Consider the following 27,033-nt stretch of genomic DNA (forward strand, 5'->3'; position numbering starts at 1 on the left):
ACTGTGACCGTGGCCAATGATTGGGCTTTTTCAAGCAGCAGAATACTTACCAAAGACAAGACCTAATCCTGGACCCCCCCTGAACACATATTTCAATAGCTGATGGCGATGAGACGCAGACAAACATGTCCAGTGATGTTTAGATCTGGAATTGTCTGGAGGCCAGCCTGAAGTTTAGATTGTCAACCAGAATCTAATGGAGCTTTGCTTCGGCAAGCTTGGGCTCCACTTTGATATCTGGGGTTTGCACGCTGGCATGTTCAGCCTGTTGCGTATACTCATGGTATAGGGTTCTCCTGCTAGAAGGAAGATTGGTAAGGTGTGTAGGACAGCCCCACAAATACTTGCAATGATCTTAAACTTGATACCCTTGAATAAAAACCTATACTTTATGCATTTTCTTAAACGTTCGCTCCCAGCACCGAGCCCATAGATGGGCGAGAGTACACGAGGTCCTCTGGCAGGTTTCAGCCATATTATATTCATTTTGACTACGGCACAATACAGATCACATTCCACATAGGACAAATCTTCTCAAGAGTCCTAATACCAATATCTTTACACTTTTGAACATTCGTTCCCATTTTAAGTAGGCAGCTGTATAATACGCTCAGGAGCCGACGTAATGACAGTAGGGTTGGGTCAATTATAATGTAAAGGAATCCATAAATCTCTAAGTGGTGGAGAAGATTGACAGAGCTCACAATGAACAGCCAAACATAACAATTCGAGTCAAAGAAGAAAAATAAAATAAAAAAGATTAAAAAGAGATTCCAACTTGGCAAGTTAAATAGGACAGTGGCAGGGATGGGAGGGGGGGGGGGGGGGGGGGGGAACCGCTGGGCGAGATTGTCACTAAGAGTCCTCGACCATCTGGAGTAGGGAGTTGACTGCAGCTTCTCTGTTGCCTCGGTGTCCCTCCAGAACAGATTTAATGACTTCTTGGTCAATGCCTGGAAACATATCTATGAGGTCTTTTAGGTCTTCTTCTCGTGGTTGGTGCTGTGGATTTACGGCAGGTTGCGGTAAAGTCACTGGCATTCCGGGGTTGTAAACAGAAGGCATACCTATAGGAGGAAGAAAGAAGTCTTGGTTATTATTCCCCATTATTTATTCCCTTTAAAAGATATGACTTGAACGATCTATCACAAAATTCAACTTTAGTTGGATTCAGATGTGTCAAAAGGATCACAAAAACAGCAACTTTTATTCTATAGAGGTTTCCAGAAGAACACAAAATGATGCATAAAAGTAAGGTTCCTTATTAGCGGTGACAGTCCTCAAACTCCTAACGAAAAAGAACAAAGCACCTTCTTCAAACGGGTCACTCCTGGAGGAGGCTTTGTACGGTGCACTAGCGCTGCGGAGACATTAGAAGGCGAAGGAGTGAACAGGTTCTGAAGAAAAAAAATATATAGAAAAATGAGAGAAATCTGAAAGTATGGATGCAGAGGGGACCTAGTAAGCTTTATATATGCAAAATTCTTGCAAGATAAGTCTTTAAAAAATAATAATAATCAGTCTATGTCCTTTAAAAGTTATTCCCAAAGGTAAAGTCTGTCTTCTCCTCGGACAGCCCCCCTTTCCTGTTCTGCAGATGACCCCTGGAGAAGCACGTGAAATGATCCTGTCCATCAGCACCACCCATTAAAATGCACTGATCTTGGGGAGTGGCCTGGACGTCTGTGCAGAAAGCGGCGTGAGCGCTGAGCTCCACCGCCTTTCCATAAAAGCAGTGCAGCCCATGGGGAAGAAATTGATCCTCAGGAAGACCAGGAGCCCTCTGATCCCAGGTTGGGCCTGTCATACGCTGGATTCATACCTTGAAAAAAAAAGAAAAAAAAGGGCCCAGTATCCGTGCCTTCCGTCTGCGGCCTACGTCCACCTCCGGCCCCTGTAAAGTTTGGAGGCGCGGTGGCCCCGGCGCTCCTTCAGCCACGAGGTCCGGAGCAGAGTGCTATTCAGAGGACAGCGCTGTCCCCCCTCTCTCCTGCAGCAGGGGAGTTTATCCCCAGATATTGTGGGCAGGGTGCCAATAAGCCGATAAAACATCGGGGCCCACTACTCAGGCCCTTCTGCTGCCGATCATGTCACCTAAATCGGCATTGAGACAAATAAAACAGGCAGCAACCCCGTCCCAGCGGCAGAGATACTGGGGCGATTCTGCAGGAGACCTTATAGATCAAGCACAAGCCCCGGGGAAAAATGAGGGTGAAAATGTGTGCTGGGAACAACTTTCAGATTCTGTAGACGATGGAGAAGAGATGGCAATACCGCCCTCACAATCTTCCATGTTACTTCACCAGAGCATACAGCATTTGCCTACCAAAGAGGACTTCAAGGCATTAATAGCAGAGGTGAGAAGCACCTGTAAATCTGAGATTTCCTCACTACGTCAGGATTTTAAGCAGATGACTGCCCGCATTGACTCCATAGAATCGGATCATGACGAAACACGTCGTTATATAGCCCACTTACAGTCTATTATTACTAGTCAATCTCAGTCCGTTAAAGATTATTCCTGCCACTTAGAAGATTTAGACAACAGAGGGCGCAGGAATAATATCAGAGTTAGAGGACTGCCAGAATCGGAGTCAGAAGAGAACTTAAACGACCTATTGGGAGAACTTTTTAATAGGATATTGGGCTCTCGGCCGTCAATGACTATTAAACTGGATCGAGCGCACAGAGCATTGCGCCCCAAGGGCTTCTCCACAATACCACGTGATGCGATTTGCTGTTTGCATGACTTTCAGCTTAAAGGGAACCTGTCACCGGGATTTGGGGTATAGAGCTGAGGACATGGGTTGCTAGATGGCCACTAGCACATCCGCAATATCCAGTCCCCATAGCTCTGTGTGCTTTTATTGTGTAAAAAAAACAATTTAATACATATGCAAATTAACATAAAAGAGTCATATCTTACTTGTGTGACCAGAGAAGAGTCATATTTACAAGCTCTGACTCATCTCAGGTTAATTTGCATCTGTATCAAATCATTTTTTATACACCATAAAAGCACACAGAGCTATGGGGACTGGGTATTGCGGACGTGCTAGCGGCCATCTAGCAGCCAATGTCCTCAGCTCTATACCCAAAATCCCGGTGACAGGTTCCCTTTAAAGAAACCATCATGACTATCAAGGGTTATTCACTTTAGAAAAAAAAGTACTATGTATAAATATATCAGGGGTCAGTACAGAGATCTATCCCATCATCTATTTATCCCCAGGACTGTGACAAGGGGACATCCTCTGCGTCTGGAGGAAAGAAGGTTTGTACACAAACATAGAAGAGGATTCTTTACGGTAAGAGCAGTGAGACTATGGAGCTCTCTAGCTGAGGAGGTGGTGATGGGGAGTTCACTAAAAGAGTTCAAGAGGGGCCTGGATGTATTTCTGGAGTGTAATAATATTACAGGGAGTTATTGATCCAGGGAGTTATTCTGATTGCCTGATTGGAGTCGGGAAGGAATTTTTTATTCCCCTAAAGTGGGGAAAATTGGCTTCTACCTCAGTTTTTATTTTTGCCTTCCCCTGGATCAACTTGCAGGTTAACAGGCCGAACTGGATGGACATATGTCTTTTTTCGGCCTCATGTACTATGCTACTATGACTAAGGCCCGCTCCTTGCTATTGAATTTCAGGGCACAGTCGTGCGCTCTACCATGATCTCTCCCAACACACTTCAGAAAAGGAGTTCTCTGCAACCTCTACTAGCATGTCTCCGCGACAAGAAAATACCGTACCGTTGGAGATTTCCATTCGCTTTAATGGCCTCTAAGAATGGCAAAATGTCTACCCTACGGACCCATGCAGACCTGCAGACTTTTTGTTCAGCCTTGGGCATTTCTGCACCAGTCAGTGATGATTGGAGATTCCAGAGTCAACACCTGCCCCAGCTCCAGTGTGGCACACTGTCCGTCAGAAACGACACCGTCCCCCGCCACAAGATGACCTGTCCAGGCTTGGGAACCGTGATGCACCTCCATGAAAATGACAAATTATGGGCTTACACCCACTACAAGTCCCCCGCTTGAAGCTCTACTAATGAGCGGCGTCTATAACACCAGAAGAAACTGTATTCTAGTTATTTGATATATCATATTTCTTCTCTTTTTTTTCCGCTGTACCCCCAGTCTCTATGGACGTTAAGTCACACCCCAACAGACGGTGTTTCTGCTCCGGCCCCTCCTCCTCCACCAGCGACAGTGATGGATGGGGTGAGGACATGGAGAGATTTCAGGGTTGTTTTTTTTATACCCTTCAGACCCCTAACTGGGTATATATAGCCAACGATAGTAAAGCTATCTGGATTATGTTATGTGTTCAGTATTATGCGTCTCCCAATTCGCTTTTGTGTCTCTTGTTGCCGTTCTCAAAAAGCGGACGTGGTTTTCCTTCAGGAGACTCATTTTGATCAAAAATGGCTCCTTTAAATTTGCAACTGGGTCGTACCCTCAAATATACTCTGCATCAACTGACAAAAAAAAAAAAAAAGCAGGGGTAGCTATCCTTCTATCTGCAAACTGCCCCCTACAAGTTGAATCTTCAGTTTTGGATGTAAATGTCATACTCAAAACTACTCTCAATGGTAACCCACTAATATTATGTAACATTTATGCCCCTAATTCGGGCCAAATACCCTTTTTGATTAAAGTGCTAGTGAAGCTCTCTCGTTACCTCCCTGCTGCCCTGATCATAGGGGGAGATTTTAATATCTCCTTCTCGGAACACATGGATAGAAATTCCCTTAGCGGGGTTACACCTTCGCATTCCCAGCGCAGACTTTCACACCTATACGGTTGATCCGAAGGTTTGCATTATATGACCTGTGGAGAATAAACTGCCCACTCGCACACATACCCGTATTGATTACTTTTTTGGTAATATCTCAACCCTTAGACTACTTAATAATGCAGAAATAGGTGGTATCACGTGGTCGGATCATGCCCCAATCTCTGTCTCCATTAAAACGTCTGCTGTGCCTTCTAGGGTGTGTCACTGGAGGTTAAATGAGACTCTACTCACTAGATCAATACCCAAACAAGAACTTCAAACCGCTCTTGCCGATTACTTTTCTCTTCTCTATCTCTACACTGTGGGAGGCGCATAAAGCGGTGTTTAGAGGCAGCTGTATTACTCTGGGCTCGAGACTGAAAAGGAATCGTGCTCTACTTCAAGATACTATTCAGACTCAGTTGAAGGAGTTGGAGTCCCAGTTAGAGACGCGACGCTCTTATCATTTGTTACGTCGAATAGTGCTCCTACGAGCTAGTTTGGCGAAATAGCCTTTGCAAAAACAGAAAAGCTCTTACTATATTCAAGGCAGCGTTTCTATGCTTGGGGTAATAAACCTCACACTATGTTAGCAAGACAACTTCGGGACTCTAACCTCTCTGGATCTCCTACAGTCCTGAGGCGTCCTGATGGAACCAAGATATATGATCCCAGTGCAATCTCGGACCTTTACCAGGATTTTTATGCTTCTTTATACTCCCTCCCACAGCAAGTATCATCTGACCAGGTGGAGAGCCGAAATCTCTTCACCTCCTTCCTGAATCAATGCAACCTGCCAAAGTTATCAAGAGAAGCATTATCATCACTCAATACTCAGATAACGGCGGAGGAGATTCAAGGGGCGATTAGTCAATTACCTAATAATAAATCCCCTGGGCCAGATGGTCTACCCCATCTCTATTATAAGACTTTTTCTTCCATCCTCCTTTCACATAGGTTATCGCTTTTCAACTCTTTCCTACAGGGTTCTCCAATTCCTACGTCTATGCTGCATTCATATATTACCCTCATACCAAAACATGGTAAAGACCCAATGGACTGTTCAAACTACCGACCTACAGCCCTCCTTAACTCAGATTTCAAAATCTTCACCAAAATCCTGGCCAATAGACTTGCGTATTGTCTACCACAACTAGTGCATAAAGATCAAGTGGGATTTGTGATGGGTCGCCAAGGTGGAGACAATACGAGGACAACTATAGATCTGATAGATGTTGTTAACAAACAATCACCAGGCTCTATTGTTAAGCCACGATGCTGAAAAGGCGTTTGATTGCCTGAGTTTGCCTTTTATGTTCTCCACACTGGGAGCCTTTGGTATTGCAGGGCCTTTTGTCACCGCTCTCTACACACAGCCAACGGCTACCATTAAAATGCCTCATGTCCAATCTAAACCAATTTTCCATCTTTAATGGTACACGTCAGGGATGCCCACTTTAATGTCTCCTTTTCGTGTAATGTATTGAATCCCTGGCGGCTGATATTAGATCCCATCCTGTTATAAAAGGAGTTAAAGTCAATCAGGTAGAATTTAAAGTCTCCTTATTCGCAGATGACATCTTGCTTACTTTAACTGACCTGCATATCACCCTGCCTAACCTCTTTAGACTATTGGAATCCTACGGTAAAAAATGTCAGGATATAAAATAAACACCACAAAAACAGAAGCACTTCTACTTAACGGCACCCGGACCGGCTGGCTGTTCTTTCGAGTAACTTTCACTTCCATTGGAATGATAAAGCTCTACGCTACTTAGGAGTACGGCTAACCCCGACATATCCTTCCTTATATGCTCAAAATTTTCCAATCCTTCTTAGAGAACTTAAAGCCCTTTTAACTAAGTGGATGCCTCTACCTACCTCCCTTTTTGGTCGTATAGCTACGGTCAAGATGTCCATTTTGTTTAAACTACTATATTTATTTGAAACCCTTTCAGTTCCAGTGCCTGGAGAGGACCTGAGAACACTTCAATCCGCAATATTAAAATTTATATGGAATGGAAAACGACATAGAATAGCTTGCAGTACCCTTACAGCTCTTGAATCGCAAGGAGGTTTGGCAGCCCCAGATATTGCCCGCTATTACTGGGATACACACCTTAGGCGGTTACCGGCATGGTCCACCCTGTACGCATATTCCAGATAGATTGAGATAGAGAAGCTATGGATGACATCTATACATCCCAACTCTCTTTTATGGTCGCCTGTGCCACCCATGTTGATACCCCAGTTGTTGGGACCAATGTCTTTTACATACAATATATGGCGTAGGTGCAGACTGCGGTTTCAGTTAACCTCTGATAAATCCTCCATGACTTCATTCCTGTTTAATCCCTTATTCCCGACGGGTCTGCGTGCGTCCTTTTTTTAAACCATGGTTCTCTAGTAAGTTATTTAGATTTGCTGATGTGGTAGATTATAGAAACTTGCAAATTTTACCATTCAAAACACTTAAATCCTTATTTCAACTACTGGATTCTGCCAATTACCAGTATTTGCAAATACGACACCTACTCACTAGCCTATTCGGTTCCTCACAGGTTTCCGCACCGACAGCATTTGAGAAACTATGCAAACTTTCGGATTCAACTAGAGGACTCATCTCTGAGATTTGCGTTATACTTTCTACCTCCACAAACACTAAACACTCATATATGTCTAGGTGGGAGTCGATTTTAGATTGTCCTATTTCCTTGAAAGACTGGGGGCTGATTTGGAAGAGACCTGCACCATCTTCCACTAGTACTACCCATAAAGAGAATTCTTATAAAAGATACTGATGTTTTGGTATCATACCCCACAATTGCTGAGGCATCTCAATCCCAATATCTCGGATAGGTGCTTGAGATGTGGAACAGGGGTGGGATCCCACATACATATATTTTTTGGGAATGCACATTACTGGTTCCATTTTGAAAATAGACTCAAAAGCTCCTCCTCCAACTACTAGATATTAGAACAAAGGGTCTAGAGGAAACCTATCTATTAAACATGCCTCCTACACCTTTGAAAAAACAGGTCTTGATTTTGATTCTATGCATACTGACGGCAGCTAGCAGTCTTGTAGCTAGATTCTGGAAGAAGACGGGCACGCCTACCCACTTAGACTTATTGGCTGGTGTATTGGAGGTCAGAGGAATGGAATACCTCACAGCCACCATAACTAATCAGATTGACAAATTTAACAGAATATGGCAACCCTGGGATGACTATCCTGATACACATATCTACAGTTTTTCTTACCCCTCTCCCTGTCTATCCCTTCTGTGTTTAGTCCTGTCCTAGTCTGTTGATTTAATATGAGATTCCCGCAATTTCGTTGCTTGTTCTACATCTTTATTGGTTTATTATTGTCACTATAGCAAAACCGCTTACATACTGGTCTATGGGTTTGATGTAATATCTTGTTATCCCAGAGAATTTTATGTTCATCCGTCAAATCCGTTGTTGATGTTTGGATGACATTACTACTAGTATTTTGATGTTTACAGTTCTTACTGCACTGTTACTTACTTCAAAAGAAATAAGGAAACAAGCATGATGACACTATTGTATTAGGTTTTGCAAAAGTACTTTAATAAAAAGACAATTATAAAAAAAAATAATAATAATGCACTGATCCTGCATCCAGGAAACTGGCACACAGTCGCAGTGTGTTTCAATAGGACTGCTGATCTAAAAGAACATGGTGCAGTAAACCCAAAAAGCAGTAGTAGCTGCTGATATTAGAGCCACCTACACAAGTTGTGCATATTCCAGACACAACTCTGAGGGCATGTAAGATAGAAGAATTTTTATCCCGCAGCTGCACCTTAGCCCAGGCGGTTGGTGGATACGTCTGCTGTCAATGTAAGTAATAAGGGGAAAAATGGGCAAAAAATAAAAAGGGCAAGAAGTTCAAGAAGAACGGACAGGATTATTTATTTATTTTTTGCAATACGTTTCGACTCCGATTTGGTATCTTGTTCAGGCCAACTGTTTCAATGGGAGCTGCTAATGGACAAGGCCTCTTCATCTGAGGGATGTCCATGGGTGTAGTTTCAAAAAAAGGGAGAAAAATGGGTAGGATTTCTGAAGACTATTTATTAGTGTGATGCCAAATTCTCTAGCCAGAACATGCCATGACTTTATGACTAGGGAGAATATGACAACTGGGATCACCACCGATCCTGACAACGAAGGCTTGGAGTGCCGATTCAGCCCTGCGTCCCTTTCACTGTGCTTCCCCCGCAAGGCAGTGCTCCTGGGGACCTAAGCTGTGCAAGGAACCTCAGTCAGCTCAATTCATTTCATTGGTGGGTGGTTCTAGAAGTTAAGTGCCCAACAATCAGGAAGTTACTGCATATCCTAGCAATATGCCATCGCTGCAGGGGACGGGTACAACTCTTTAATGCGAACTTATTAAAAATCTTCATGATTACAGAGCACTATTTAAAAATGCTGGGCAGAAAACTCAAATAAAAAAAATAAAAAAATATTATATATATTTATTTATTCTACACATGCACACAGGTGTATATTGGGTAACAAACTGAGCTTACTCATTTCAATCAGACATTCTGCTCTTAATCATAGGAGCTATAATTATAAAAATGCAGTGTCCGCTCGTATTGCGCAAAGGTACATTTTCCCCCCGATTTTTCTATTTCTGAGTTGCAGTCTGAGGTTTTTATATATTGCACTTTAAAGGGTTTCTACCACCTCATTTTGCCCTAATTAGCTCTCAGACACTAGCGATCTGCTAGTGTCTGATCTACTAACCATGCTATTCTCAGACCTGTGTGTGGATCCGTTTCACTAAAAAACTAACTTTTATTAATATGCTAATGAGCCTCTAGGTGCTATGGGGGCGTCTTTTCAGCACCTAGAGGCTCAGTCTACTCACATTGTATGCCGCCCCGCTCGTCCGTTAAGCCCGCCCATCTCCTCTTGAATGCCATCCTCCATCTGAGCCAGCAGACGAATTCTCGCGCCTGCGCCATGCGCATCTGTATTCGGCACAGGCGCAGTGAATGTCTGACCGCTCCCTGCACAGACATTTCCACTGCGCCTGCGCCGATGACTGAGATGTCTGTGCAGGCAGCAGTCAGACATTCACTGCGCCGAATATAGACGCGCAGGCGCGAAAATTCGTCCACTGGCTCAGATGGAGGATGGCATTTAAAAGGAGATGGGCGGGCTTAACGGACGAGCGGGGCGGCATACAATGTGAGTAGACGGAGCCTCTAGGTGCTGAAAAGACGCCCCCATAGCACCTAGAGGCTCATTAGCATATTAATAAAAGTTTGTTTTTTAGTGAAACGGATCCACACACAGGTCTGAGAATAGCATGGTTAGTAGATCAGACACTAGCAGATCGCTAGTATCTGAGAGCTAATTAGGTCAAAATGAGGTGGTCAAAGTGCAGTATATCTAAAAGGTTTCTGTGCTGTATTCAGCCTCAGGAGTGTTACCAGAAAAACAACCACCGAAGCGGGGAGACAAGATGGCTATTTGCTTTTATATCAGGGACAGCCCAAGTCTTTTTATAAGTCTACTAAGTTCACATCTCCAGTAACCTGATCTGACACGTTTTTTACGGCCTGCTGGAGTTCACCAGATCTGGCATGGTCTCATACTGACGTTCACCACCGTACTTCAGACTATAATGGGATCCAGCAGGGATCCGTCCACTTTCTGGCATGAGGGCCATGTTTCAGCAGGATAAAAAAAAAAAAAACTTTATATGCACATCCCATTATAATCTATGAGATCCAGGAGTGAACGGCAGTATCGTCTGGCAGTAGCCTCTGCTGGATCAGGTTACCGGAAATGCGGACTTAGCCGTACTTAGAAATAGTATGTAATGGTCTCCAGAGCTCAAATGTGTTGAAGATCGGTTAGGACTGCAGCTGCCAGGAGGTCTACAGTATCAAGACTACACAGGGATTCTTTTGTAGTCTGTCACCATGGAGACACACAGCTACAGCCAGGTCCATAAATATTGGGACATGGACACAATTCTAACATTTTTGGCTCTATACACCACCACGATGGATTTGAAATGAAATGAACAAGATGTGCTTTAACTGCAGACTGTCAGCTTTAATTTGAGGGTATTTACATCCAAATCAGGTGAACAGTGTAGGAATTACAACAGTTTGCATATGTGCCTCCCACTTGTTAAGGAACCAAAAGTAATGGGACAGAATAATAATCATAAATCAAACTTTCACTTTTTAATACTTGGTTGCAAATCCTTTGCAGTCAATTACAGCCTGAAGTCTGGAACGCATAGACACCACCAGATGCTGGGTTTCATCACTGGTGATGCTCTGCCAGGCCTCTACTGCAACTGTCTTCAGTTCCTGCTTGTTCTTGGGGCATTTTCCCTTCAGTTTTGTCTTCAGCAAGTGAAATGCATGCTCAATCGGATTCAGGTCAGGTGATTGACTTGGCCATTGCATAACATTCCACTTCTTTCCCTTAAAAAACTCTGTTGTTGCTTTTGCAGTATGCTTTGGGTCATTGTCCATCTGCACTGTGAAGCGCCATCCAATGAGTTCTGAAGCATTTGGCTGAATATGAGCAGATAATCTTGCCCGAAACACTTGGGGCTTTTGTCAGCAGTCACATAATCAATAAATACAATAGAACCAGTTCCATTGGCAGCCATACATGCCCACGCCATGACACTACCACCACCATGCTTCACTGATGAGGTGGTATGCTTAGGATCATGAGCAGTTCCTTTCCTTCTCTATACTCTTCTCTTCCCATCACTCTGGTACAAGTTGATCTTGGTCTCATCTGTCCATAGGACGTTGTTCCAGATCTGTGAAAACTTTTTTAGATGTCGTTTGGCAAACTCTAATCTGGCCTTCCTGTTTTTGAGGCTCACCAATGGTTTACATCTTGTGGTGAACCCTCTGTATTCACTCTGGTGAAGTCTTCTCTTGATTGTTGATCTGGCCAACTGTTGTGAAGGGTGTTTTCTTCACCAAGGAAAGAATTCTTCACTCATCCACCACAGTTGTTTTCTGTGGTCTTACGGGTCTTTTGGTGTTGCTGAGCTCACCGGTGCGTTCCTTCTTTTTAAGGATGTTCCAAACAGTTGTTTTGGCCTCGCCTAATGTTTTTGCTATCTCTCTGATGGGTTTGTTTTGTTTTTTCAGCCTAATGATGGCTTGCTTCACTGATAGTGACAGCTCTTTGGATCTCATCTTGAGAGTTGACAGCAACAGATTCCAAATGCAAACAACAGACTTGAAATTAACTCTGGACCTTTTATCTGCTCATTGTAATTGGGTTTAATGAGGGAATAACACACACCTGGCCATGGAACAGCCGAGAAGCCAATTGTCCCATTACTTTTGGTCCCTTAACAAGTGGGAGGCACATATGCAAACTGTTGTAATTCCTACACCGTTCACCTGATTTGGATGTAAATACCCTCAGGCTGGGTTCACACCATATTCGATAAGCGCTTTCTACAGGCGTTTTTAATGGGCGGAAACAAGCAAATGCCCATTTAGGCGCGTTCCCGCTGAAGTCTATGGGCGGGAACGCGCAACAATACTCCCCAAAGAAGCTCCTGTACTTCTTGGGGTGTAGGGCGTTTTACAGCGCGTTCGTACGCGCTGTAAAACGCTCAGGTGAGAACCATGCCCCATAGGGAAACATTGGTTTTTGCCTGTTGAGCATTTTACAGCGCGTAGGAACGCGCTGTAAAACGCTCAGGTGTGGACCTAGCCTTAAATTAAAGCTGACAGTCTGCAGTTAAAGCGCATCTTGTTCGTTTCATTTCAAATCCATTGTGGTGGTGTATAGAGCCAAAAATGTTAGAATTGTGTTGATGTCCCAATATTTATGGACCTGACTGTGTAGGTTCTGTATGTACACAATTTGACAATTTAAAAAATGTCTTAAAATATATTTTTTTTTTGATGTACTGGAGCAATAAAAGAAAAATTGGTTATGTTGGAAATGTCCGTTAAGATCTGTTATTTCCCCCATTCGTCTCAAGATCCTGCTCTTGGCTGTAACACAACTGGCTGCAGAAAGAGCCAAGTTCCACACCAGTCAGCCAAAATGGTAGAGAGCAGAAGAAAATTAATCGCTTGTGTTTTCTACAAGACAGTTCCTGAACATGGAGAAACTACTGCAGCTTGACAAGTGTGGGACGCGGTTACCTTATATATGTCTGAATACTAAAAGGGATCTGGCAGGTCGGATACATGTTCAGATCCCCTAATCATGTCATGGCTAACCTCCGGCACTCCAGCTGTGGTAAAACTACAACTCCCAAGATGCACACTTGCTTGGCTGTTCTCAGAACTACACAGAAATGAATAGAGCATGCTGGGAGTCGTAGTTTCACCACAGCTGGAGTGCCGGAGGTTAGCCATCACTGCCCTAATCTAACTCTTCTCCATTCACCGGCCCTTCAGCATCATTCTTCTGAACCTGGTCCATAGTCAAACATCTACACCCCATGCACTCAGAAGCACTCCAGATACTGGCCGCTGGCTCATGCAGCCTTCTATACACTGCCCTATTTTAATACTAAGCTGGACCATTGTACAATATAATGATTTACTTGTTTGTTGCTACGTAATTTATGGCTCTGGTTGTACGTGAACCCCCCGATTGTAAAAGCACAGCAGAATATGTTGGCGCTATATAATAAGATGATTATTATTATGTTATATAGGATCATAGACATGACCAGCTTTTTGGCTTGTGCTGTCATTTTATAACCTAAAATATTCGGGATGGATCAATATAAAAAAACATATATATTAGGACAGAGAATATTTTTTGAAAGCGTGTAGAGCGGGCATGCTTGCTGGGAGTTGTAGTTTTGCAACAGCTGGAGGGCCACAGTTTGAGGACGCCTGATGTAATTAGGTAACCAGACAGAAAACATACACTAATGTAGAGGATGATGGCAGAAGCAAAAACTGGGCTGGTAGCCCGCTAATCACACCACACAGATGCCTGGGGCCAAACGGAATATTTTGCCAGCCGGGGACGGTGACGCGCTGGCAGCCAGCGTTCAGATTAAACACAACTAGGACAAATTCTGCCTTTTAAGTTGGAACCATTATCCAAGCGGTATATGTGACTTTCACGATTAGGACAGTAATGGCTGCAGCGATATACAGTGTTCTTTAGCGTCCGACACACAAACACCATTGCTTTATGGGAAATGAGACAGGATCATGCAACGAGCTATACAGACTTACCCAGAGACAAGTAATCAAGTCCTGGGTGGGAATGTATGCAATAGAGATAGAAATGAGCAAGTCAGACAATGTTATATACATTACAAGCTGAACATTCACTTCTAGGATACTCAGGATAAAAAAAAACAAAAGACAAGCCAGAATCAGACAAACCAGTATGCCTGAAAATAACATAATGACTGGGCACGCTGGTCCGTGCTCCCAGGAAATGGCTGTAGAGCACCCCCATCAGCTTCTGGTTCAACAGTAAGGAAGATGTGTGTCCACAAGATGCTTCGGCACAAATCGTTGTATCCGGCAATAACACCATGAACACCGTCACATGGACCGTAGGCACAATAGACAGGAGATCACTCACTGACTTCTATGGCATACTGTTGTGTGCATGCTCGGTGAACAGTGCTGTGCAGAGGTTATTGAGCAGGGAGGAGGAGTAGATAAGTTGGAATGACTGCTGAGAAGTGATCTCTTACAGAACAAGAAATCTTATCGTATTATTAGTCTTCGTCTACACGCACACGACCGTATGTGTTTTGCGGTCCGAAAAAATAAAATAAAAAAATGGATGACATCTGTATAACGGAAACAAACAACGTTCGTGTGCATGTAGCCTTAGTCTACTTTCACACTTGCGTTTTTTTTTTTTTTTCCCGTTTGTGAGATCCGCTCAGGGCTCTCACAGGCGGTCCAAAATGGATCAGTTTGCATTCTAATGCATTCTGAATGGAAAAGGATCCGCTCAGAATGCATCAGTTTGCATCAGTTCAGTCTCCACTCCGCTTTGGAGACGGACACCAAAACGCTGCTTGAAGTGTTTTGGTGTCCGTCTGATGAAACTGAGCCAAACGGATCCGTCCTAGCACACAATGTAAGTCAATGGGGACGGATCAGTTTTCACTGACACAATCGAAAACGGATCCGTCCTCCATTAGCTTTCAATGGTAGCCAACGGATGCAGACGGTTGTATTATCTGAAAGGATCAGTCCATGATGGATCCGCACAAAACGCGAGTGTGAAAGTAGCCTTAGGCCTCATGCACACGGTGTTCCGCGGCCGAGAGCGGTCCGTGGCAACCCGGCCGGGATTCCTTCTGACAGCAGGAGCGCACGGCGTCATTGGTTGCTATGACGCCGTGCGCTTCATGCCGCCGCTGCTGTACAGTGATACAGCAGCGGCGGCATGAAGCGCACGGCGTCATAGCAACCAATGACGCCGTGCGCTCCTGCTGTCAGAAGGAATCCCGGCCGGGTTGCCACGGACCGCTCTCGGCCGCGGAACACGGCCGTGTGCATGAGGCCATAGTGTGATAACTGCAGAATTTTAAGACTTTTTTTTTTTTTTTTAAACACTGATCGTAACATGGGAAAAGATTATTTGTCAGCAAGATCAACGCTATAAAATCACGCATAATGCCTGGTATGGCTGATCCCGCTAACTAATAGCACACCTTTACTGTGCAAATCCATTGTGGCGTTCTGTAAAAAAGTGCATTTTTATTTTTATGCAGAGAGGGGGAACCCTAGCCCCTTGGTGCATCCTATCTCTTCCATTTTCAAGCTCTGCCTACTTCCTCTCCCCTTAACCTACAGTACTGGACGTCCTCTTGCCTGGCCCCCGAACCCCATGCTACTATTTTGGAGCAGCATAAGAATGGGGCTTGACTAAACCTCTATTGACTTGCACTGCAGGGGAGCTTGTAGTGAATTTTTTGGAGTGGATTTACCAAAAAGTTACGATACATTCACATCTATGCTACGAATTCTGGCAGAGAACAGCCTGCCGGATTTCACTGTATCCAGCACTGACGGACACTGTCGTTCACTGCCAGATCTCCATTGTTTATAATAGGGTCTGGCCTCTTTACGCCATAAATGCCAGGTTTCGGCCGGACAAATACCACTGCGTGCAGCGGTTTTTGACAGGCTGACATTTATGCCGGTATAGGCTACCAGAACGGACTGACTGATATCCAAACGCTGCTGTGAATGTAGCCTTACTTGTGAATCAAGTCTAAACCTGCCCATACATTTGCAATTTTTACGACCGCTGGTTTCCAAACAACCTGTCGGTCACGGCTGGTCTGTGAAGGCTGTTGTCTTGGATGACAATTCCATCCGTTAAAACTACAGAATCGGACCACGCAACCACTGCTGTGATCTGCGGTCTGGGCTTCTATTGATGGGATACCGACCTATTGTCTGACATAACCGACTTTCCAACTTTACAACCAGACATCACATCATAAAGTATATCTGCCACCATTTGGCTTCGGTCATGTTACTCTGTGTCACAAAAAGGCACCAACAATTGGCAGAAAATGGTCCAATTTCTGTATTTTTGTATGGCCAGCTTTAAGGCTAAGCTCACAAATCTCTGGTTGCTGGACTTTTTTTTAAATCACTCAATCGCTCATCATCCTGGTTGGACAGGTCTGACCATAGAGCGTATCAATGCTGGCTCTTAAATTTTGGAATTGGCCAAATGTTTGAGTATGGTCACTTTCTAGTGGACAATATTGCTTAATGAAGACCGTAAACCCTACTGATTTCTAGTGTCAAGCAATGTGTTCCCAAATACAAGCGCCTCCGGAAGCCCATGATCGCTGTGACAATACTCACCCGCGATGGGTACATAGCCGACACCTTGCTGGAAAACTGTAGGCATTAACACCACCGGCTGAGGCTGCATCATCATTGTGGCAGGCATAGACTGCAAGAGAAACCAATGGAAGGTGAAGTCATGAGTAGGTTTGGATAAGGTCATGGATCATGGCTGTTGGCTATTAAGCTCCTTCCAGAAGGATACCATTTGTTCAGTTTTCAAAGATCTATGACCGATCCCATCGGCCTATAATGGGTCCATCAATTTTTATTTTATTTTTTTCAGTGGGCATAATGGCACAGTAAGGTGCACTATTCTGCCCGCCATTACAAAAAAAAAAAAACTGATGGAACTGAACCATAATTCCAGGGTGAAGAGAGCCTGTGTCATCTATACCATAGGAACCCTAAGTGGCCATAATTGCTGATTTTTATAAAACATACACAAGCCTCAAGGAAATCCAGAATCGATGAAAGCTCATTGAGTAGAGAACATGCAGCCCACTCCTAAGCAGAAAGTATCTAATACACAACATGGCATTTGAAAAGGGGTGACCACTTGCTGGAATGAATGTGCCCGGCTGCATGTTTTATAAGCGCGTTTCCAGCCTTATGAAAGATTCTACGCAAGAGAGTGAAAAGGCAGAATCTGACAGAAAATAAATGACTGTCCTCCGTTTTTGGCACACACCATGATATACAATGGTATGCACTGCAGACAATGTATGCCCTGCGCCATATAGTCTGCGAATGTATAGTTAGTGCATCGTTTAGCTGTGCCATGTCTCAACATGACATTCCAGGTCCGAACATCACCGCCTAAGGCCTCTTTCACACTTGCGTTGTCCGGATCCGTTGTGTACTACATTTGCCGGAAGTGCCCGCCGGATCCGTAACACCGCAAGTGAACTGAAAGCATTTGAAGACGGATCCGTAACACCGCAAGTGAACTGAAAGCATTTGAAGACGGATCCGTCTTCAAAATGCGTTCAGTGTTACTATGGCACCCAGGACGCTATTAAAGTCCTGGCTGCCATAGTAGTAGTGGGGAGCGGGGGAGCAGTATACTTACCGTCCGTGCGGCTCCCGGGGCGCTCCAGAATGACATCAGAGCGCCCCGACGTCACCCATGCGCGTGGGGCGCCCTGACGTCACTCTGAAGCGCCCCGGGAGCCGAACGGACGGTAAGTATACTGCTCCCCACTACACTTTATCATGGCAAACAGGACTTTAGCGTCCTGGCAGCCATGGTAACCATTCAGAAAAAGCTAAACGTCGGATCCGGTAATGCGCCGAAACAATGTTTAGCTTAAGGCCGGATCCGGATTAATGCTTTTCAATGGGCATTAATTCCAGATCCGGCCTTGCAGCAAGTGTTCAGGATTTTTGACCGGAGCAAAAAGCGCAGCATGCTGCGGTATTTTCTCCGGCCAAAAAACGTTCCGGTCCGGAACTGAAGACATCCTGATGCATCCTGAACTGATTATTCTCCATTCAGAATGCATGGGGATAAAACTGATCAGGATTCTTCCGGCATAGAGCCCCGACGACGGAACTCTATGCCGGAAGAAAAGAACGCAAGTGTGAAAAAGCCCTTAGTCTACTTTCACACTGGCGTTTCGGCTTTCCGTTTTTGAGATCCGTTCAGGGCTCTCACAGGCGGTCCAAAACGGATCAGTTTTGCCCTAATGCATTCTGAATGGATAAGGATCCTCTCAGAACGCATCAGTTTGCCTCCGTTCCGCCTCCATTGAGCTCTGGAGGCGGACACCAAAACGCTGCTTGCAGCGTTTTGGTGTCCGCCTGAAGATGCGGAGGCAAACGGTTCCGTCCTGACACACAATGTAAGTCAATGGGGATGGATCCGTTTTGACTGACACAATAAAAAACGTATTCCCCCCCCCCCCCTTCCCCCATTGACTTTCAATGGTGTTCAAGACTGATCCGTTTGGCCAATGTTAAAGATAATACAAACGGATCCGTTCTTAACGGATGCATGCGGTTGTATGATTGGTGCGGATCCGTATGTGCAGATCCATGACGGATCCGCACCAAACGAGAGTGTGAAAGTATCTACTGAATGACATCTGCTCTCACCGTGTAGGACATCACCAAGTTAATCATGCCTTCCTTGTCATCGCCTTGTCTTCCGCTCAAACTTAACCACTCATCCACCACCTTGCCCTCCTTCAGTGTTTCTGGGATGGTGATGTGAGTCCACGCTATACGATCATCCATGGAGAAGGCTCTCTGTGAAGAGGTAAGCAGAGGGGCGGTCAGTATACAGTCAGTTAAGGAGGAGTTCTGCTAAAAATGACCACTGAGCTGTATAAGAGAATATACTTGGAATGTGTCAGTGTGCTACCATATCTGTCTGACCAGTAATGGCGTCACAGCAGATGGAGAGAAAAAAGGTCCAGCATTTCGAATTTCAACATGCCTGATCCTTTGCTCTCATGGTAGATAAACTGCTGTCTGGCCACCAATAATTCCACTCTCCCTATTGAGAACACGAGCGCTCAGTTTGCCCGTGGGGTTCAAAGGAATAGCTGAGGAGTCTCAGTCCGGCAGAGGTGCCAAGATGGCTAGGTTTAGGCCACCTCAGACATGTTCTCAGCATAAAATGCTTGAATGAACATGAAGGAATTTTACATGAATATGCTGAACCTGTCACCTATACCATGCTGCCCTCGCTGAGGTTTCTTTCCTATACGCAACAGGAGAGAAGCCTCCCAGTCATGGGCAGGAGGTGGGGGGCACAAGTCTCATAGGACCCCAGCCTGTCGGTACTGTAAAAAGTACTGAATGCTGAAATCAGTGGGTCTGTCACTATACTATGCGGCCCTTCGTTATTCCTACTATAAGTTCATGAATAAATTGCCAGCAGTCTGCAGTAAGGATCCAACTCTGTGCTACCAGTTACAACCAGTGCCGCCAGTGTCAGACAATGCAATGACAAGTCCCCCGCCCAAACTGGTAACTGGTAACACTAAGATGGACCCTTTATTACTAACTGCTGGAAATGTATTCATAAACTTACAGTAGGTGTAACAGAATGACACAACATACAATTATAAGAAAAGATGCTCCAGCATTGTCAATACATTGGGAATGCAGGTAGTTACTATAACAGACATGAGGAGAGGTGACCGCTCCTCTTTAAAGGGGTTTTCCTTGACTTAAACATGGATGACCTTGTGGCCTGTGAGGTCACGTCCATCGTGGAGCAATACCAGGCACGGCCACTCTACAACGTATGGTACTGTGCTCGGTATAGTATGAAGAGGCTGTAGAGCTCGGACAGGCACTGCGACCTCTCCAAACAGCCAATCATTGGGGAAGACAGGGGTCCAAATCCCACAATGGGAGGTCATCAATCTCCAGGAACAACCCCTCTAATGAGTGCTGCACACCTTTGGGGCATGCAATCGGCACTTCGTGTATAGTGAATGCAGAAGCTCCCACTGGGTCCTCTCCATTCACAAGTCTTACAGAGACATAAGAGTGCAGGTCATGACATCAGTAGAACAATTCAAAGAGTCTTCCCGCTTACTGACCTCATCAAAAATTTCCAGGTAAAAAGAATCCACTCCTGGCGGGATGGTGCACTGGATCACTTTGTTCCATCGAGGATTTTTGGCTCCATTATGAGCCGTGGGAGTCTCATATACTGCATATCCCAAACGTATCCGGCAGTAAGGATCCATTCGGGTCATGCCATAATTCTTGGCTAGCTTGGCCTGAAAAGAAAATGGGAACAGGTCAACTAACTAAGAGTAAAATATTTGCATAGATCAGCACCAAGTGAATACTGTCATGAAGCTGGATTCATCGACCACAGTTTTTTTGGTGTTTTTTTTTTTCTTTTTGCTTCAACAATTTTCAAAGTTCTCACCAACCAAACACCTACTATTAAGTATGAAAGGGGCACGATGTTCCTGTAGTGAGCCAGCAGGTAGGGCAATCTCCCTTTTAGGGACTGTTCACATATAAATTGTAGGCTCTGTCACAGATTCTGCAGTTTTTGACAAAAAAAATTGGGTCCGTCAGGAGCTGCTGGAGTAAATACTCTAGGGCAGGGGTGCACAACCCGTGGCCCCCAGAGCCAAGGTTTGCGGCCCCCGTCCTCCTGATGATGGTGTGATCAGCTGCGTTTCTGCTCTGATCGCCGCACCACAGAGCATTACAGCTCCTGCTCCCGCACTGTAGCAGGACGGGTCCTCCGCTGTCAGTGACTACACGTGTATTAGCGCTTCTGCCTTCTCCTCAGATAGGCGAGCGCTGTGCAGGGAGGACCCACAGCATGCTGGTTTCCCCTGTAACTGGGGCTACTTTGGATGTCCCAGTTTTTTGTTTTTTTTTCAGTTATAGGGTTCGCCCTATGGGATACACATTTTAATAGTGATAGCTTTTTTTAGAAAGCAGCGGTGCCAAAGATAATTTATATTTTTCTTTTATATTCATTTTTATCTTTACTTTGAGGAAAGAGGGAAGATTTTAATATTTAAAAAAGCCCTCCTTATTTAAAAGCCCTCCTAGGGGATCTGAACATGCGATCTTTAGACTGCTTCTCCTATAGACTGCTGTGAATTAGCATTTGCAGTCTAAGGGCTCATGCGCACAAGCGTGTGTGCCCCATGCCTGTATTGCGAACAGCAAACATCCCATTGACGTGAATAGGTCCGCAATCCGTAAGATACAGAGCGGAGGCACGGATCAAAAGGACACAGAAGCACTACAAAGTGCTTCCAAAAGGATCTTGGTCTGTGACTCTGCACCGCAAAAAAATCTTTTTGCAGTGCGGAACGTATCTTGCGGATCACAGACCCATTGAAGTGAATGGGCCCACATCTGCAAACTGCCTGCACTTGGCTGGTACCTGTGCATTATGGACCACTATTTGTGGCGCAGTACTCTTGGGGAAAACCACCTCAGATGCCGTGGTTACAAAAGACCAGGGCATCTGAGGATTAAAGGGGTTCTCCGGGAATTAGGAAAATGAAAAAAAATTATATATTCCCAAATTCCTTTCAGTAATTATAATGGCTTGTTTAGTCTCTAGAGAAATCATTAGGAGAAGAAAAATGGCCGCCGTCCTATTAATGCACACAAAACCGGTCCTGATAACACAGCAGGACAAGTTACTTCAGAGCAGTGAGCTAAAGAGCTGCCTCATCCTCCTCTCTGCTCTGCTTGTCAGGGATTAAGATCCTAAATACAGATAAGATCTTCAGCTGAATCTCTGTAGGAATGGAGTTCATGAGGAGACATGAAGTACAACGATAAGAGTGAGGTGTGGCTAATGAGCAGCAGCACTTGTATGCAGTCTCCATTACCACAGTCTGTCCTCTGTATACTTCATGTCTCCTCATGAACTCCATTCCTACAGAGATTCAGCTCAAGATCTTATCATCTGTATTCAGGATCATAATCCCTGACAAGTAGAGCAGAGAGGAGGCTGAGGCAGCTCTTTAGCAAAGGGTTATGAAGTAACTTGTCCACCTGTGTGATTAGGACAGATTTTGTGTGTACTAATAGGACGGCGGCCATTTTATTTATCCTAATGATTGCTCCCCAGACAAAATGAGCCATTATAACTACTGAAACGTATTTGGGAATATATTTCTTAATTCCCGGAGAACGCGTCTAAATGTCTGCGATCGGTATTATGGTTAATTCGTGTACAGGGAGAAGCAGCAGCGGCAGTCACTATATTCTGACTAGGGATCGACAGATATTGATTTTTTAGGGCCGATACCGATAATTTGTGAACTTTCAGGCCGATAGCCGATAATTTATACTGATATTCTGGGTATTTTTATTTTTGAGAAAAAAAATAAAAATTTTCCTACACGAATCTGCTGAAAATTATTATGTTTATTGTTAATGTGTATTTTATTTATTTTTTTGTAAATCTTTTTCATTTATACTTAATATGGAGCTGAACATGGCAGCCAGGGCTTCAATAGCGTCCTGGCTGCCATGGTAACCGATCAGAGCCCCAGGATTACACTGCTGGGGCTCCGATCGGAGGAGCAGGGGAGAGGGGATCCTGTGGCCACTGCCACCAATGATTAATACTGGGTGGGGGCGCGCACTGCGCCACCAATGTTTTCACTATTTGGATTGGGATGGGGGGCGCACTGCGCCAACAATGATTGATACTGGGGGGCTGGGGGGGGGGGCACACTGCGCCACCAATGTTTTTACTATTGGGATGGGGGGGGGGGGGGGGGGCGCACTGCGCCACCAATGAAGAGAAGTCTTTCATTAATTCATATACAGGAGGCGGGAGCTGGCTGCAGAATCACATAGCCGGCTCCTGACCTCTATGAGCAGTAGCTACGATCCGCGGCACCTGAGGGGTTAACTACCGCGGATCGCAGCTACAGCTCATAGAGGTCGGGAGCCGGCTATGTGATTCTGCAGCCAGCTCCCGCCTCCTGTATATGAATTAATGAAAGACTTCTCTTCATTGGTGGAGCGGTGGCCACAGCCCCTCCCCTCCTCTTATCTTCTCTCCTCTCATTGGCGGCAGCAGCAGCACAGGGGGAGGGAGACACTGCTTCCTTCTCCCCTGTGCTGCGGAGGGAACACAGAGAGCGCTGAGAGCAGCGCGTTCTGTGTTCCCAATACGTTAACGGTATATCGGCAAAATAGATGCAGATACCGATAACGGTCAAAATCCTCAATATCGGCCGATAATATCGGTAAAACCGATAATCGGTCGATCCCTAATTCTGACCCCCCATAACTTTTTTTAAAGTTATGTCTACTGAGCTCATTTTGTGTGGGACAATCTGTACTTTTTATTGATACCATTTTGGGGTGTGTGTGACGGTTTGATAAAATTTTATAAAAAAAAATTTGGGTAAGAGAAGCAATGAAAAAACTGCAAATTGGCCATTTTTACCCTTTTTTCCATTGCGCCATATTGGAAAATATTTTTATATTTGAATAATACAGGCCTTTTTGATACCCATGATGTTTATATTTTTTGCTATTTAGGTATATTTGTTTTTATTATACGGAAAGGGGGTTGATTTAAACTTTTATATATTTTTAAACATTTTTTTTGTAATGATTTTGAAACTCCTATCTAAGCCTATAAAATCAGTTTTTTAAAGTGTAACTGCCATTACACTACCAAAAATGAAATTCCTAACACATGTGATGCTGAAGGGAAGATATTCATGAAGCTGCATTTTTCAGCTAATTTTACCTTTCTGATGTCTGTATTCAGCCCCGAGCAACCATATTTCTCTGTGCCTGTATTTCAGCTTCTTCCCAAAATGGCATCTGCTGCACTTCCTGTGTCAATGTTTACCCTTTCTTGAGGCTGTCCTGTATTTCCCTCACTTCCCATAAGCCCTTGCTCTCCTCACATGCACTAGCACACAAGCATCATATTTTTGCAGCCAGGTGCCCCCTAGATCCTATTTTTGCAGCCAGGTGCCCCCTATACTTTAGTAACACAGCCAAATACTCACCTAGTTCCTCCTAGCAAGCTCCAACACAGCTCTCCCCTCCAGCAGCGCAATGTACACTGTCAGATCGCGCTGCTGTGAAGGAATACAAGCGCAGCCCTGATTCCCTCCAGCAGCGCGATCTACACTTACACATTGCGCTGCTGTGAAGATAGAACAAGCGGTGCCGATTCCCTCCAGCAGCGCAATGTGTATAATGCATTTTCACTTAGGGCATGTTATTAATATGCCATACCTCTTTAAAATAAGATATAGGAGTAGGCATCACAGACTCCTTGCAGGCATGAAGGCTGGGAGGAGGAGCCAGTGTCCTACAACACTGTGAAGGCGCATCCAGGGCTGAGCCCCTCCGCCCAGAGCTGATCCGTCTCTTGTTTTAAAGATGGAGGACGGACTGCACATGGCAACGCACTGAGGAGAGGGCTGCACAATGGTAAAGTGGCACACATTTGTGGGAGTTTATCATGTAAAACTGAAAATGATTAAAATTTTAAAACACAAAAATGCACATATACTGTAGTAGGGAACACTATACCATTACAGTATAAAAAATGAAACGGCAGTTACACTTTAATTTTTCATCATGTATTTTTAAAATGACTTCATTACTGTGAATTGCAATTTTTTTTTATCTTGGCCGGGGTTGCATAGCATTATATTGATTTAGGATGCCATTTAACCCTTACAGTTCTGGAGTGTATTCGATAACACTGACAGCATTATGTCAGTGTCATCTAATACATTCCAGGACTGTAATGGTTACATTATGGCATCATAAATCAATATAATGCTATGTGACCCCGGCAGTGCTAGGAGGCTAGGACGGGAGCTGCGCTGCGGACTCGCAGCGTGACATACGCTCGTCTGCAAGGGGCCCGATGCATGCTGGGATTTTTAATTTCACTTTGCAGCTGCTCCGCCCACACAGCCTCATTAATGGGAGCATGCTATGCGGAATGCAGTAGAAATATTATATATACAAAGTATATCTGTCATGATGCAAATTCCTCTTGGCTTTAGTGATTGTCTGGGGCACTTTATGTTTTTTTTATACCTATGGTGGCCAACCCCTTTAAGCCAGTTTCTGGTGTAATCTATAGTAAATCCGGTGAGCAGTGTGAGTTGTGACTTTTTTACGCTACAATAAGGAGGCACAAAACTTTTGTAAGTATCCCCCACTGTCTTTTGAGAGTGTGTGATGGGGGGGGGGTTGCTGGTATCAGGAGGGCGTCTGCAGCTCCGATTTTTAAGCGTGGGCTCCTGCTTCAAGCTTGGAATGGAGGAAGCTCTAACGCTTTGATTGCCACAGTCCATACCACAGCATGATCAAAGGGGACTCCCCCCAATGACTGAGTCACTGGGTTTCCGAGGGACCCGATCAGAGACTGGGTGAGCCATCTGCAGTCAGCCCTGCGAACCTACAATGGAACCCAGAGATGTCCGTGCAGTAAGCCTTCTGTAGGGTACATCAGCGGCCTGTCTCATAGTGACAGAGTATAATGCATTGGCATACAGGAATAAGCCGATACATTATAAGCTGGAAATAAAATAAGATAGTAATTCCATAATCCGATTTAAAAGAGAAATTTTATAAAATAAATATAATACATAACACTCTCCCCCACCCCAAAAGAAAACAAAAAAATAATTTTTTTTTGTGTAAAATACAATTTACTGTGCGCACATTAACCACTTCACATCCGCCCATAGGATATAAGCGTCCTATGGGTGGATGTTTAACTCTGAATGGACGTTCTGGAACGTGACATGATGTCAAAAAACCAGTCCAGCAAAATCTGCCTTCCAAAAACCACATGGTGCTCCATTCCTTCTGCGCCCTGCCGTGTGCCTGTACAGCGGTTTATGAGCACATATGGGGCGTTTCTGTAAACTACAGAACATAAATATTGAGTTTTGTTTGGCTGTTAACCTTTGCTTTGTTACTGGAAAATTTGCCAAAAAAGTGAAATTCAGAAATTAAATCTCCATTTTCCATTAACTCTTGTGGAACACCTAAAGGGTTACCAAAGTTTGGAATATCAGTTTTGAATAACTTGAGGGATGCATTTTCCAAAATGGGTCACTTTTTTGGCATTTCTACTCTAGGGGTGCATCGGGGGGGGGGGCTTCAAATGGGACATGGTGTCAAAAAACCAGTCCAGCAAAATCTGCCTTCCAAAAACCATATGGCGTTCCTTTCCTTCTGCGCCCTGCCGTGTGCCCGTACTGCAGTTTACGACCACATATGGGGTGTTTCTGTAAACTACAGAATCAGGGCCATAAATATTGAGTTTTGTTTGACTGTTAACCCTTGCTTTGTTAACGGAAAAAAATGTCCCATTTGAAGCCCCCCCCTGATGCCCCCCTAGAGAAGAAACACCAAAAAAGTGACCCATTTTGGAAAATCTGCCAAAAAAGTGAAATTCTGAAATTTCATCTCCATTTTCCATTAATTCTTGTGGAACACCTAAAGGGTTAACAAAGTTTGTAAAAATCAGTTTTGAATACCTTGAGGGGTTTAGTTTCTAAAATGGGGTCATTTTTGGGTGGTTTCTATTTGTAAGCCTCACAAAGTGACTTCAGACTTGAACTAGTCCTTAAAAAGTGGGTTTTGGAAATTTGCTTCTAAACTTCTAAGACTTCTAACGTCCCCAAAAAATAAAATGACATTCACAAAATGATTCAAACATGAAGTAGACATATAGGGAATGTAAAATTTTTGGTAAATTTGGTATATTTTTTTTAAATAAATATAAAATGAAATTTTTTGACTAAATTTTACCACTGTCATGAAGTACAATATGTGACGCGAAGACAATCTCAAAATGGCCTGGATAAGTAAAAGCGTTTTAAAAAGTTATTACCACATAAAGTGACACGTCAGATTTGCAAAAAATGGCTCTGTCAGGAAGGGGGAAA

The 27,033-nt window shown here is 44.3% G+C and overlaps 1 protein-coding gene across 2 annotated transcripts in view; it reads right to left on the reverse strand.

The window, feature by feature from the left end:
- Positions 1 to 461: 461 nt before the first annotated feature.
- The window catches only part of LOC120980648 (toll interacting protein), a 66,662-nt gene continuing 40,090 nt past the window's right edge, over positions 462 to 27,033 (reverse strand). For both annotated transcript variants that reach the window (XM_040409876.1, XM_040409878.1), the window contains exons 3-6: positions 20,185 to 20,367; positions 18,725 to 18,877; positions 16,646 to 16,736; positions 462 to 1,067 (exon numbers count right to left, since the gene is read on the reverse strand). In XM_040409876.1, the coding sequence (XP_040265810.1) occupies positions 856 to 1,067; positions 16,646 to 16,736; positions 18,725 to 18,877; positions 20,185 to 20,367 (639 nt within the window). In that variant the 3' untranslated portion in view covers positions 462 to 855. The remainder of the gene's footprint in view (positions 1,068 to 16,645; positions 16,737 to 18,724; positions 18,878 to 20,184; positions 20,368 to 27,033) is intronic.

Source organism: Bufo bufo, chromosome 10, assembly GCF_905171765.1.
Source record: "Bufo bufo chromosome 10, aBufBuf1.1, whole genome shotgun sequence".
In the NCBI taxonomy this organism is placed as follows: domain Eukaryota; kingdom Metazoa; phylum Chordata; class Amphibia; order Anura; family Bufonidae; genus Bufo; species Bufo bufo.